The sequence below is a fragment of the Embiotoca jacksoni genome, unplaced genomic scaffold (genome assembly GCF_022577435.1).
Source record: "Embiotoca jacksoni isolate LCO1_2020_lvr unplaced genomic scaffold, fEmbJac1.0.p SCAF_10, whole genome shotgun sequence".
Taxonomy (NCBI): Eukaryota; Metazoa; Chordata; class Actinopteri; family Embiotocidae; genus Embiotoca; species Embiotoca jacksoni.
Genome location: NW_027185230.1, coordinates 199,639 through 212,561, shown reverse-complemented (window position 1 = coordinate 212,561; position 12,923 = coordinate 199,639). Strand labels below are relative to the sequence as shown.

The window sequence follows — 12,923 nt, the reverse complement described above, 5'->3', positions numbered from 1 at the left end:
AGGCATCAGAGAGAATTCACTCGCAGGGGATTTCCAAAAATAAAAGCTCTTAGAGGTACTCAGATTGATTAGTAGTTTTGATATATCGGGCACAAAAACAACATCAGGACTTCTGTTCTCTTTTACTTCTGCTTTGAAAACTATAACCAATAATGCATCAAAATATTCAGTAGCTCACAAACTTTACAGAGGATCAGACAGAAGAGTTATTACAACAGGCACAACATGACTCGGCAAACAGTGTAAACTGTCATTTCAAAAAGTACATATAAGACACAGGAGGTCTATGGAGGAGATGTTTCAAGAAAAACATGATTGAGGCAGCGAAAAAACAACAATTAAAAAACATGTAAAAAGACAAAACAGGGTCTATAGATATAAATAAAAAGATGAGCAACATAAGATAAAAAGCTGTCAATTTGTCGTGGATCGTCACAATAAATACTTTGTTTTGAGAAAAATATGCTGAAATTTTTTCTAAAATACACCAAAAAAAAAACAACACATTAATCATAGCATTTCTTTTCTATTTGATCCAAAGTGTCCTTTTTTCATTAGAAATTCATTGAAATGACTGAAGACATCATGCAACATTTTAACCGAAACTGTTGCAAGTCACCTTGATCAAAGGGCTGTATGACATTTATGGGTAGCAAATATGTTTGTGCCACTTCGTAACTGAACAAGACACTCAAAAAAGAAGAAGGAAAAGGTTGATCACTATTAGCGGCTTCAATAAAATCAACTTGTAAAGACAAATATAAGACATTTTTAAGTTGCAATAATTTATATTTTAGTAGTACCAATAGATGGCATGACTGTGTTGTGAACCCACAGAGAATTATGCATCATGACACTGAGATTTGTATCTGTCTTTAGCTCCAAGTTTTGGTTTATTGTCTGGTTTTGTCTCAATGCTCTCATCAACCAAGCAAAAGGTTCCAGCAAACCGCAGGTGGAAAAAGTTTGTGAGTAGCTGGTGAAGAAAGTGAAACATTTTTCAGTTAAAGATACAATTCATTCAGTTGGTGGAGACACAACCAGAACTAAAACAAGGAATATAAAATGAAAAAAGAAAAATACAACTCTAGTGGAATGATGTTGGAATTAGGTCCAGTAGATATCTTAACAGCAGCTATTTGCCAATACATCATAACAGTTTCATAAAGGGATAACCTGTCACTGTGGTGTTTTAGTTTGGTCCAATGGCCAAACACCCCAATTTCACTTAATGCAACCAACTATATTAAGACACATTTCTACTGAAATATGTCTTAATTCCTTATTGAAATACTGAATCATATTACATTCACATAAGAAAACCACTTTTTTATAGCTTATCTCGTAATTATGAGTTGTACCTGATTATGCAAAAAGATCTCTTAATTATGAGATCCGGATCTTGTAATTACGAGATCCTTCCTCATAATTATGAGATCTTTTTGCATAATCAGGATATCCAGGTCTCGTAATTTTAAAGAGATCTGGATCTTAGTGTTTTTTGACACATTGAAATTAACTGTCAATTTGGTTTCTTATGTGAATGCAATGCACTTCTGTAATGAAAGCTGGAACAAAGAAGACAGATTAACAGGATTTTCTGGAAATGTTGCTGCTAAGTAACTGGTACACAAAGCAAACCAACAATTCATGCTCTGATCAACTTAAAATAAATCAGCAGTTCGGTGATGATTTAAAATGGGACTCAGATCAGCTGTTGGCAAATTACTCAGTTTGGTTTTGAAATTTCTTTAAAAAATAGGAAATAGGAGCAAAAAGCAACCTAAAAAACTGTGAAGGCTTAGTGAAAGGCAAGGTGAGGTATGGGTTTGTCAAAATCCAACCCTTTCTATTTGGCACACTGGCAGATTAAATTGGTGACAGCAAGGTGAAGCCACAGCTCTGTGTTTTGTTTTTGTTTTTGTTTTTTTTTAAATCCAGAGAACACAATACAAAAACTATTACCAATAAAAATAATTGAATCAAATCTTAAAATTAAAAACGGTATCTGTATAAAATGATCAAAGTAGTGTTTTTCCATTATTGAGCCACACATACCAGCTATTATTCTTAACATTACTGCTGACCCACTGGAAACCACTGGTCACATGTTTCAGTAGTAATACTGGGATTACCTGGCGTAATTAAACTCAGCTGGTTCACCAAGTAACAAAATAAAGATTTATCTGCTGCCAGGTGGCAAGCAAATTTCACCTTTTCCCTTGTTTCTGGTACATCTCAATTTTGCTCAAGATTTTTCATGAAGTAAGGCAGATCAAGGTGTTACTTGATTTAGTGAAAACTGTTGAGTTGCACTTTATACAAAAGAAATCATCTCAGAATTGACATTTTCATTAATTGTCTGGCTTCTAAAGACATGTTTTAAGTGTAGGGTCCTGGTGCAAAACCAGCAGCCTTTTATCAATATGCCATCATATTACTGTGTTTTGGCACAGAAATTGCTAAATGGTCGGGCATGCAAAGAAGAAAAATAAAAATAAAAATAAAAAAACCCACCAAAAATAAAATAAAATATGGTTTCCTATAGTATTTAAATTTTTACACTTTTAGCACCCTATCTTTATGTGAAATAATATTAAAATATTGTTGATATTAACCATAATGACATTTTCCCCATTAACCCATAATGACAGGATGAAAACATATTTTCAGAATTATTAAACTCTAAAACAGATTTAGTATTTAGTAGTATTCAGATTATTTATTGTGGTCAGTTGCAACCGGATAGCTTGAGACATTGTCCAAAACTTCCTTTGAGTCCGCCTGTGGCAATCTGAAGGATTTGGACATAATTTACAAAGGCAGACACCTCCACAATTCACCTTGCATGTCAGGAGAAAAACAAATCCATGAAATCCAAAGGTCTCCCATGATAAAACTGTGGCAGGGCATCAGGACAAAGGAATAAAACCATTTCTAAAGCTGTAAGATTTCTCAGGAGCGCAGTGGTCTGAATATTGTAACTCCTCTTAGATTTGGCCATGCAGCCAAACTGAGCAAATTAGCAAGGTCATTGTCAGGGTTGTAATACCACACTTGTGGTGAAGCACAGTGGTAACAGCAACATTCTATTGGAGGCTTCTCAGCAGCAGGGAGAGAAAGACTCGTCAGAACTGAATGCAGCCAAACACATAGATGTCCTTGAAGAAAATCTGCTCCAGAGTGCAGTGACATAAGACTGGGATAATTGTTTGCCTTTCAGTATGGCAGTGAATTTAAGCAAACAGCCTTGGGTCATTGAGTGGCCCAGCAAATGGACAGACTAAAACCCCATAGATTATAAGTGGAGAGTCCTAAAGATAGCAGTTCACAGATCTTTCCCATCCAATTTGACAAAGCTTGAGAGAATCTGTCAGGAGGAATGTCTTAAAATGTTAAAATCCACCTATGAAAAGTTTGTAGAGACTTACCCAAGAATACTTAAAGCTAAAAGTGCTGAATTAAGGATCTGCAGAATTTTGTAAATTAGATATTTCAGTTTTGGATCTTTAATAAATTTGCAAAACTTTATAAAAAAAAACGTTTTTACTTTCTCCTTATAGTGTATTGAGATTGGATTGATGGGGAAAAAAATGTTAAATTTATCAATGTTAAATTAAATCTACAACAAAATAAAGCTTGCAAAAAGTGAAGGAGTCTGAATACCCTCTGAAAAGTCATGAATATAGTGTTAAGCAACCAAACACAGCAAGAAGTTGGTCCATAGAGTAAGTTAAGTGTTAAGCCAAAACAGTCCAATTCATAGCCAAGAACAAAACTCTGAAACGACTTCTACTGTATGTTAGTATTTCACACATAAACATAAATCTGGACTAAAGACTTCAGTATATTTTCTTTATTTTAGAGAAATGTTTGATCAATTTGTTAACTAAGCTTAAGAAGCCTAAAGTAATGAGAAAGTAAATCACAAATTTAATGCAGTTTGCACAATAAAATTAAAATTACAACAAATAAAATGAAATGAGTGTTGAATTTAAAGAATAAAACAAAAATATGAAAACAGAAATAACAATTTATGTTTTACATTTATTTTAATATAAATAATGGGTCACTGTAAATTCTAAGACTGGTCACGTACAGTATGGGCCTGAAAGCCATATTTCACTTTGATTATCTATCAAAGATAATCAAAGCAAAGGTCAAAATCTAAAATCAGCTGCACTAAAGATCTGATGACACCTGACTTACATTTGACATATTTCTCAGTTTTCCAAAAATGTGTATCTTTATTATTTCACTATAAGAGACAATTCAAGGCATATATATTGAAAGGATGTATTCAATGACCCTCCTTCAATATAGCCTATATGTTTGTTCTCTGTAAATTTTGAATTATATTTTAGGCTACACATTACCATTAATTTTGTTTTTCAGTTTATTTGTAGAAAGTTACGCTGACAACACATTTCCAGAACATCAAATTAGCTGACTGGTCCAAAACTCCCACAGACATTATGGTTTGTCCCGCACAGTGGGATAATGCTTTAAAAGCCAAGGCAGTTTGGAACATTAAGTAAGTATTTTCTCTATTTTACATGTCCCGTGCTGTACCCAGGGCGGCATGGTGGTGCAGTGGTTAGCACTGTCGCCTCACAGCGAGAAGGCTTCGTGTTTGATCCTGGGCCGGGGCCTTTCTGTGTGGAGTTTGCTTGTTCTCCCTGTGCCTGCGTGGGTACTCTCCGGGTACTTTGGCTTCCTCCCACCATCCAAAGACATGCATGTTAGGTTAAGTGATTCTACAAATTGCCCTTAGGTGTGAATGGTCTTTGTTTCGGTCTCTCTATATGTGTTGGCCCTGGCCAACAGGGCCAACACATATAGAGAGACCGAAACAAAGACCATTCACACCTAAGGGCAATTTGTAGAATCACTGGCGACCTGTCCAGGGTGAACCCTGCCTTTGCCCAAAGTGAGGTGGGATAGGTGAGCCTCTTCAGGATAAAGTGATTATAGATAATAGATTGGTGGATGCTGTACCCATATTGATCCTAGAATATGAATGATGTCTGCAATCAACCAAGTCTGGAAACATTATGGAGTTTTAATGATGAGTTGCATCAGCAAACTATAACCTGGCAGCGAATTGAAGTAGTTTTGTGGCTGGGAGAAAAGTATTATATAATTATTATAATCAAATGATAAAGTATCATATGTTATATATGTAATGTGAAATACAAAATAGCCAAACATTGCTGATATAAGTCATGGAAATATCTGTTCTAACGTTCTCTTTTTACAAAAAAAATGCCCAGAAGGGTATACTACATTAGCTCGTTTTTGTATGAAGTTGGGCGGGATGATGAAAGAACGGTGCTTAGGACAAAAACTGACTTGAAAAAGAATTGGCACTTTATGCAACAACTCAGCAGCCACAACCTTGAACACAATGAAGTGGCAAGATCTTTAAATCTATCTTTATCTTTAAACCTTGACTGACAATTTAGAAATTGCAGAAACCTTAGAAAATTGTCTTTATTCCAATACAGAGCTGCTTTTTTTTAAATTAGCATCCCCCTGGTAGCCACTAAATCTAACTAGCCAGCACTGATAGTCTACATTAGTCACCTTAGCTATAGCTACAGTACCTGCTAATTTAACAACAAAAAAAGAGGTCAGCAATGGCTACTGACCTTGTATGGTCTTGGACAGTAATTTCTGCATATGCAGTGGGTGCAGATTCTTTTCTGAAAGGTGCATTGTTTGACAGTCGTGTCCAATTTTCAGTTTAGAAGGTACTAATGATTACTATCAAGCGGTCATAAACACAATAATCAACTCTGATTGGTTCAATTATGGAAAATAACAAACCCCAAAGAGGTTATTTACATGGTGTTCTTTGCGTCTCAGGTCTCTCTGTTGAGAATTTTTACTTTCTACAAGTAGAAATTTGAAAATAGGCCTAAATCTTTACAGCTCACTGTGGATCAAGCTATGATGACATATGCTAGCCAAAGAAGCTAAGAGCCAACATTAGGTAAACAAACAAACAAACATGCTACCAGCTTGATTGACAGCAAAGCCAATTATACAAAATTATATGGCATTGTCAACCAGACAAAGCTGGTGTGAACACTGAAAGATTACCATATGTGGCTAACACAGGTACAGCATAGGAAACCATGTGAAACAGGGAAAAACTAACATAAAATAGCATTGGTCATATTTACTCACCCAGGTCCAGGAGGAAAAGCTTCAGGAGAGGACCATGACTTAATATACATGATACGGAATAGTAATAAACTCATAAAGAGTTCAACATAACTCTTTATGGAATCAATTAAACATGACATAAAAATGTTCCCCTGTTATGAAGTAATGAATAGAACAACAGATCAGCAGTCCAAATTAAAATTTTAAACATGCCTTTTTGGGTGTTTAGGTCCATTTAAATCATTCAAAGCACTTGCGAGCAGAGAAATTGGAGCTTGCAGAGCTTAATTCCCAGGGTGTGTGTTTTCAGTGAGGCACAATTTGTATCTGACAGTGATGAAACTGTCCCCTCCTGTTTTAATTTCCTCCTAAAGGCTAACAGGCTGACACTTTATTACTTTAAATGTCCATTAGAGGGGGATAGAGTTGTTTCATTGTCAGAGTGACAGAAAGTTTGCGAGGATAAAGAAGAATAAAGGGAGCCAAAATATGAGGAAAAGATGGCCAAAGATTTAGTTAGAGTTTAGTTAGAGAGTGAAGAGGAGAAGATGAAGAACATGCTACCAAAACTGACAGTGAAGGATGAACTAAAAGAAGGAGGGAATGTGGCCAGAAGAAAGGACAGACGAAAGGGGAGCGCTGACTGGTTGTTGTCCTGAATCATTTCTTGATCTAACATGCACATTTCTTCTCGTTGGGCTGTGCATCGGCAAGCTTTGTGGCCCCATTCCCATTGGCTGGATCAGCAGGTGGTTTGTCAACGCACTGCTCCATCCTCTTCATGACCAGGTCCAACAGCGTTATCACCGCCTTGTCTACCTCCAATCCTGTTGCAGCGCTGGTCTCAAAGTAAGGGATCCTGCAAGGAACAAATGTGTATTTTAAAAAGGTACAAAAAAGAGTAGCTTCACACATCATGACCATTTTTCCAATGCTTCTATCAATTTTAACATTGATTTCCATTTGCTTGAAGTCATATTGTAGAGACATTGATGTAAAAAGTCATATGCAGTATGATCCTTGGGCGGCACGGTGGTGCAGTGGTTAGCACTGTCACCGCACAGCAAAAAAGGTTCCGGGTTCGAATCCGGTCCTGGGCCTTTCTGTGCGGAGTTTGCATGTTCTCCCTGTGCTTGCGTGGGTTCTCTCCGGGTTCTCCGGCTTCCTCCCATCATCCAAAAACATGCACCTCAGGTCAGGTTACCTGGCGCCGCGCTAGTGGCAGCCTGCTGCAGCAGCTCCTCCCTGAGAGCCCCCCCTGCTGTAGTGAAGAAATTTCCCCTCGGGGATTAATAAAGTGTATAAAATCTAAAAAAAATCTAAATCCTTGCAGTGTGGTCCTTGTGCAACTTTAACAAGGACCAAATCATTATGGCCAGATGACCGGATTGAAGCCTCCGCAGTTGGAGGGGTGCCCTTGGTCAGCAGTGTTGACTACTGATGAACCAACAACAGGGTGTTCTGGAATGAGTCCAATCTGCGGCAGCACCAATTCTCATCTTACCTTTTGGTGCCTGATTGAATAGTACACCAGTAAAGCTGTGTTCTGCATCACCTTCAGTACCAAAAGTATATCTGGCAGAGTTGATTAACTAGCTCATCAGTATATAGTATGCATTTAAAAAAAATCAAATCAAATTTGCATAATCCTGCTATGTTTGGGTTGGTAAGAGTATAAAGGCAACAGACTCTTAAAACGTGTCTGTGGGAAAACAGTGGGTTTCTACAAACCAAGGTTTGTAGTTAATGTGCAAAATTTGGCCAAATTTGCCAGTATGATTCTACAAGCACTTGTACTAATACAAGTAACTGGCTAATTGTCAAACAATCTACGACAAGTTGAATGATTAATTCATTGATATAATCATTTCTTAATTCAAATGACCAAAAACCTTTCCAGTTTACTTCATGATTTGATTCTGATGATATATAACTGATAACATGGACTCACTTTAAATCAACACTTTGAGTTCTAACAAATCAATTTCAGACCTTTTATTAACTAAACAGCTAATTATTAGCAAACATAACACATATATGTTTATTTTGTTGTTTTATTTTGAAAAGACAATTTCCTTTGAAAAAAACAGTTTCTATGTAGAATGACAAATATGATAAAGATATCTAAGTAAATCAATATCTGGCCTCTTCTGTTTGACATGTACAGCATTGTGAATGTGGAAATAAAACTGAAAATGTCAATTGACGGTTATCTGTAAGTACATTTAGGATCTGGTGATCATATCATATTTATACTCATGAACATTTTTAATTTCACCAAAGAATAAGATAAAATGTTCTACTTCCAGCAACAAAACTTGGTAGGTTGTGGCTGGCTGAAGTGATACCTGATAAATCATTTTTACTTTTTCTATTAGGAAGTAATTTTTTTGACAAATCCCTGATACGTCATTTGTGCACCCAGGTTTGTCTTGTACTGTTTGTCTTGTACTGTTTGTCTATAATGCTGCATTTTGCCTCACTGCTTGTTTTATAGACAAGCTGTTCTGTGAAATGTGTGAGACTCTTAACAATTTAACAAAGTAATATACATCCGTTTAAAAATAAATCAATGCAAACACTATAAATGTTTAATGATAAAAGTTTAAAAAGTATTGTTTTGACGTGAACTACTGAATGTAGTTGAAGCACTAAAAGGAATGTGTCAGTTTAAGCAAGGAAAGGTCTTAATGAAGTGCTAAAAGTAGCTGAAATTGGCCAAAGCTCAAACGTTTGAAAAGTATTTGTAATTTTAGTTTTTAGTGTAAGTCCACCAGGTAATTACTTAAAATCTGTCAAAAGCAGTTGACGTGTAAGAGATAAAAGCAGTTGAAGTGTAAGAGATGACGCCAGTTCAACTGTTAGAGATGAAAGCAGTTCAAGTGTAAGAGATGACAGTAGCTGAAGTGTAAAAGATAACGGCAGTTGAAATGTCAGTTGAAGTTAAAGTGTAAGAGACAGTTTGGCAATAGAGAGACAGAGCAACACTATGGTCATTGAATCTTAAGTGAAAATGGAAAAGAGAGGCTCCTGTGGTGAGTTCCCCGATGAACTAGAAGAAACATTATGTTCAGTCATACTTAGCCACAATTAAATATGCGCAACAAATGCGATACATCAAAAATAAACTTGCCCGTATTTATCAGCCAGCTCCTTGGCCTGTTTCTCCTGGACTTCCCGTTGGTCGGCCAAGTCCGCTTTGTTTCCTACCAAAACGATATCAGGGTTCTCACAGTATGCGTTGGCCTGTAGCTGGCCTAAAAACGAAAACAAATAAACAACAAAAAAATAACATGGCCAAAATGTAATACTTAAAAAACAAAACCTATTTACATGCCTGAAAATCTGTGAGGTGCACGAGGGGAACGTTGGTAAGAGAGAAAAAAGTTTGTATTCATTGTTCTTTTATTTCTCCAACTTCCTTTAAGTTATCTGCAGATTCGATAACAACTTTCAAGTTATCTGTAGACTTTTGAGCAAGACTATACTTCGGTGAAATGTTTTAATAGCTGAAGATGGAGCAGAAGACAATCCAAAGCTGAAACAAGGGGCCCTATTTTCGTCTGCCAAGGCGCAGCGCATTGTGTGCCCGGAAGCTCAGGTGCACCAAAGGCATAAGTGGGTTTGGCCAATTTTGCATTTCGGTGCAGTGGAAAAATAGAACTCGATAGTTAGAAGGTGTGTCATAGCCATCATGGCCAATCAAATCAGCTCCTCTCATTCCCTTTAAGACCAGTGGGATGCAGTGGAATGTCCGTTTCTTATTAATGAATAAGGTGTAGACCAGCACCGTCATCCAAATTTTAGGTTGGAGAAATTACTTGTCTGGAGGTTCAGGCTCGAATCACCGAATTTATGGTCCTAAGACTTGGCCTCCACGATCTAATCATGTTAAAATGGCTGCTGAAGAGGTAACTAATATCATAAATAACTCTTTTCCCGGTATTATGAGAACCGCTGCCCAGTGTAAGAAGCGGTTCATGATACAAGACAAAAACCTGTGTCTTATAGACGCCAAACACTGGCAATTAAATGACAAAGTGAACAAAGAACACTCCACTATAGTGAAAGCTGGTGCTGGAAAGATATTAAGGAGTGACAATATGTAAATTAGGTTAGCTCCCCAAGTAATTCATGTATTACCAAAACTGATAAAGAGCAATGTGCTCCAAACGTCACTGATGTTGTGGTGTAATAAATGAACTGTATGCTTTGAGTGTGCCTAACTCATTTTCAAATCATTATTTAAATGACCTAAGTTGCTGTGAGTAAATTGCCCAGAATCGTTTTTGGGTAAGTTTCACACTCTGAGGTCTTGCATCACTGGCGAGATAACTAAACCAGATGAGTAGATGAGAATACTTTTGAATTGTTACCCCTTTAGGTGTCATTTAATTGCAATTCATTTGTAGTTAAGTTTTATATTTTATGGATGAGATTCTCTATTGCATCATTAAGTGCGCCAACTGCCTGATTCACATCCAAGTCAATGAACAAGAGTCAGATAAAGTTTTCATATGGTAAACTGAATTGGAAGGTTGCATTAAAAAATATATTGTTTTAATTATTTATTTAAGTGGATTAAATACATAGGACATCCACCAAACCTGTCTGCGGTACTTTGGATAGGTCAGTTCATGTGGTCTCTTGGCCACTGGCAAGTGGCCCAGGTGCAAGTTCAACTCAAAATTGACAACAGTTGTACTGCACTGGCAAATCTTCAGCAACACACCCCATGTTGCGCTGCTCCACCTATATTGCCGCAGCTGGGTTGACTTTGGTCTACAAAAATTGCAAATAAGGGGAGGTGCGGAACAACGCCCCTTACCCTGCACCAAAATACCACTGCACTTGGATTTCTGCTGTGTCTGCGCTGGGTATGAAAATTTGGCCCCAAGCAGTTAACATACTCATCCAGTTTCTGACGTTGAGAAAGCTCTGCTGGCTGGTGAGATCAAACATAAGCAGGAACCCCATGGCGTCCCTAAAGAATGCCGTTGTTAGACTGCGGAACCTGAAAAACAAATAGCAAAGGTAAAAAAAAAAGAAAAGAAGATGGTTTAATCACCGTCCCACTAAGAACATATATTATCTGAAGCTGTAAGTTACAGAGCAACATTACCATTAATTTGTGTTAAGTGAATATAAGTACAATTTCACTCACTATTAACTGTGGTTTTGGTGATCCTGAAGGAGATATTGGACTCTTAGATACTAAATGCATCACTACATTTACCAGCTACATTGCTGTCTTTGCTTGCCTGCTGTTTGGCACTGAGTAGGTTTACAGTGGCTTTTAAGATCTTTTTCTTTAAATACAACTTGGCCAAAAATTACACTACGAGAGCAGAGAGAGTGAACCAAAACAGCTGGACAGCTAAACAAATAGCTGAAATTTGCCAAGCTACTATAGCCTACTAAAATGAGTGACAGCAGTAACACATAACAGTTTTCAGAAAACAAAGTACTGAAAACATAGTGCACACAACCTCCCGAACAGTGAACAACAACCCCATTATTAGGATTAGTATTTAGCAAAGAGTTAGATTTGCTCAGGAGTTTGCTGGTGTTGACCAGAAAAGAGATGTTTTATTTATGGATGTTATATTTCAATTTGTCAGATGACTAGACACAAAAGTTGAAATAAATGCGAGTGTTGCTTTGTGTTTGCTAGAAGTGCTATATGCTAGATGTAACTGTGTTCAGAACAAACGCAAAGCGAAATTTGCCTCACTACTTACATGAGTACGGCCACGCAAGTTAAATATTTTCAATCCGCACAGATGCAAATTTGCGTCCCTTTCCATCAACTGGTGCCAATTCACTGACAATCACGTCTTTGCATTGTATGTAATCACTGTAATTGCTGTAATGATTTGCTTCGCGTTTGGTCTGAACACACCATAACTCAACAACTTGGCTATACCACAATTTTAAAGCTGCCCCCAAGTGGCCATATAAATATTGTTATTTCAGACCTTAATTTGTGATACTATCTTTCACAAAACACTAACAAGCAGAGAAACACAGACTTTGAGATAATGCAGAACACGATGTTCTTGTGTTTCAGATACATGGGCCAGACATGGCCATCAAATAGGCCAGGGGGGTCTGGTACCGTGTAGTTCATGGATCCTATTACTTGGCTTTTAATAGGGCCAATGCAAATCACAGTCAATCACAGAAATGATAGCCTAAATGAAGACAGTGTACATAAAGTAGATGTGTGCTGCTTATTCTACCAACACTACAGAGTAATGGGTCTTCCCCAGTTGATCTGCATGTTTTGCAGCATGCTGGGCTTCTGAGTGTGACACCAGCAAGTGTCAATAACTTATTAGAAAATATTTAATAAGCAAACAATCAGAATAAAGCAGCAGATATCAGGGGTGTTTCCTAAGCAAACTGTGTGATGAACAGATCTTACAGGTGGAGTAATGGCTTCATATGTGTGTATGATCAGTAGGATCACTTTATGAAAACAGGAATGTGTTCTGTTACACTGATCCAAACAAACACAGCTAAAATTATATAACTAACACTGACTCATCCAGCAGTGAGTCATCAGGCCTTTATAAACTGAATCAACAGATCGAGGTCGGGTCCAATTAAAGGCCACAAACGCACACACTCACACACACTCTACATGACTGACACATGCCCTCATAAATACGGATCTGTTGTTTTGCCTTCCAACCATTCATAATGGTAATACATGCAATGGCTTTCATTGGTTTCCAATCATTATCTTT

At 37.2% G+C, this 12,923-nt stretch overlaps 1 protein-coding gene across 1 annotated transcript in view; it reads right to left on the bottom strand.

Annotated features, from left to right (window-relative positions):
* Window positions 1–5,047: 5,047 nt before the first annotated feature.
* The window catches only part of LOC138205020 (ras-related protein Rab-27B-like), a 73,408-nt gene continuing 65,532 nt past the window's right edge, over window positions 5,048–12,923 (bottom strand). The window contains exons 4-6 of the mRNA XM_069160659.1: window positions 11,082–11,185; window positions 9,305–9,428; window positions 5,048–7,030 (exon numbers count right to left, since the gene is read on the bottom strand). Of these exons, the coding sequence (XP_069016760.1) occupies window positions 6,844–7,030; window positions 9,305–9,428; window positions 11,082–11,185 (415 nt within the window). The 3' untranslated portion in view covers window positions 5,048–6,843. The remainder of the gene's footprint in view (window positions 7,031–9,304; window positions 9,429–11,081; window positions 11,186–12,923) is intronic.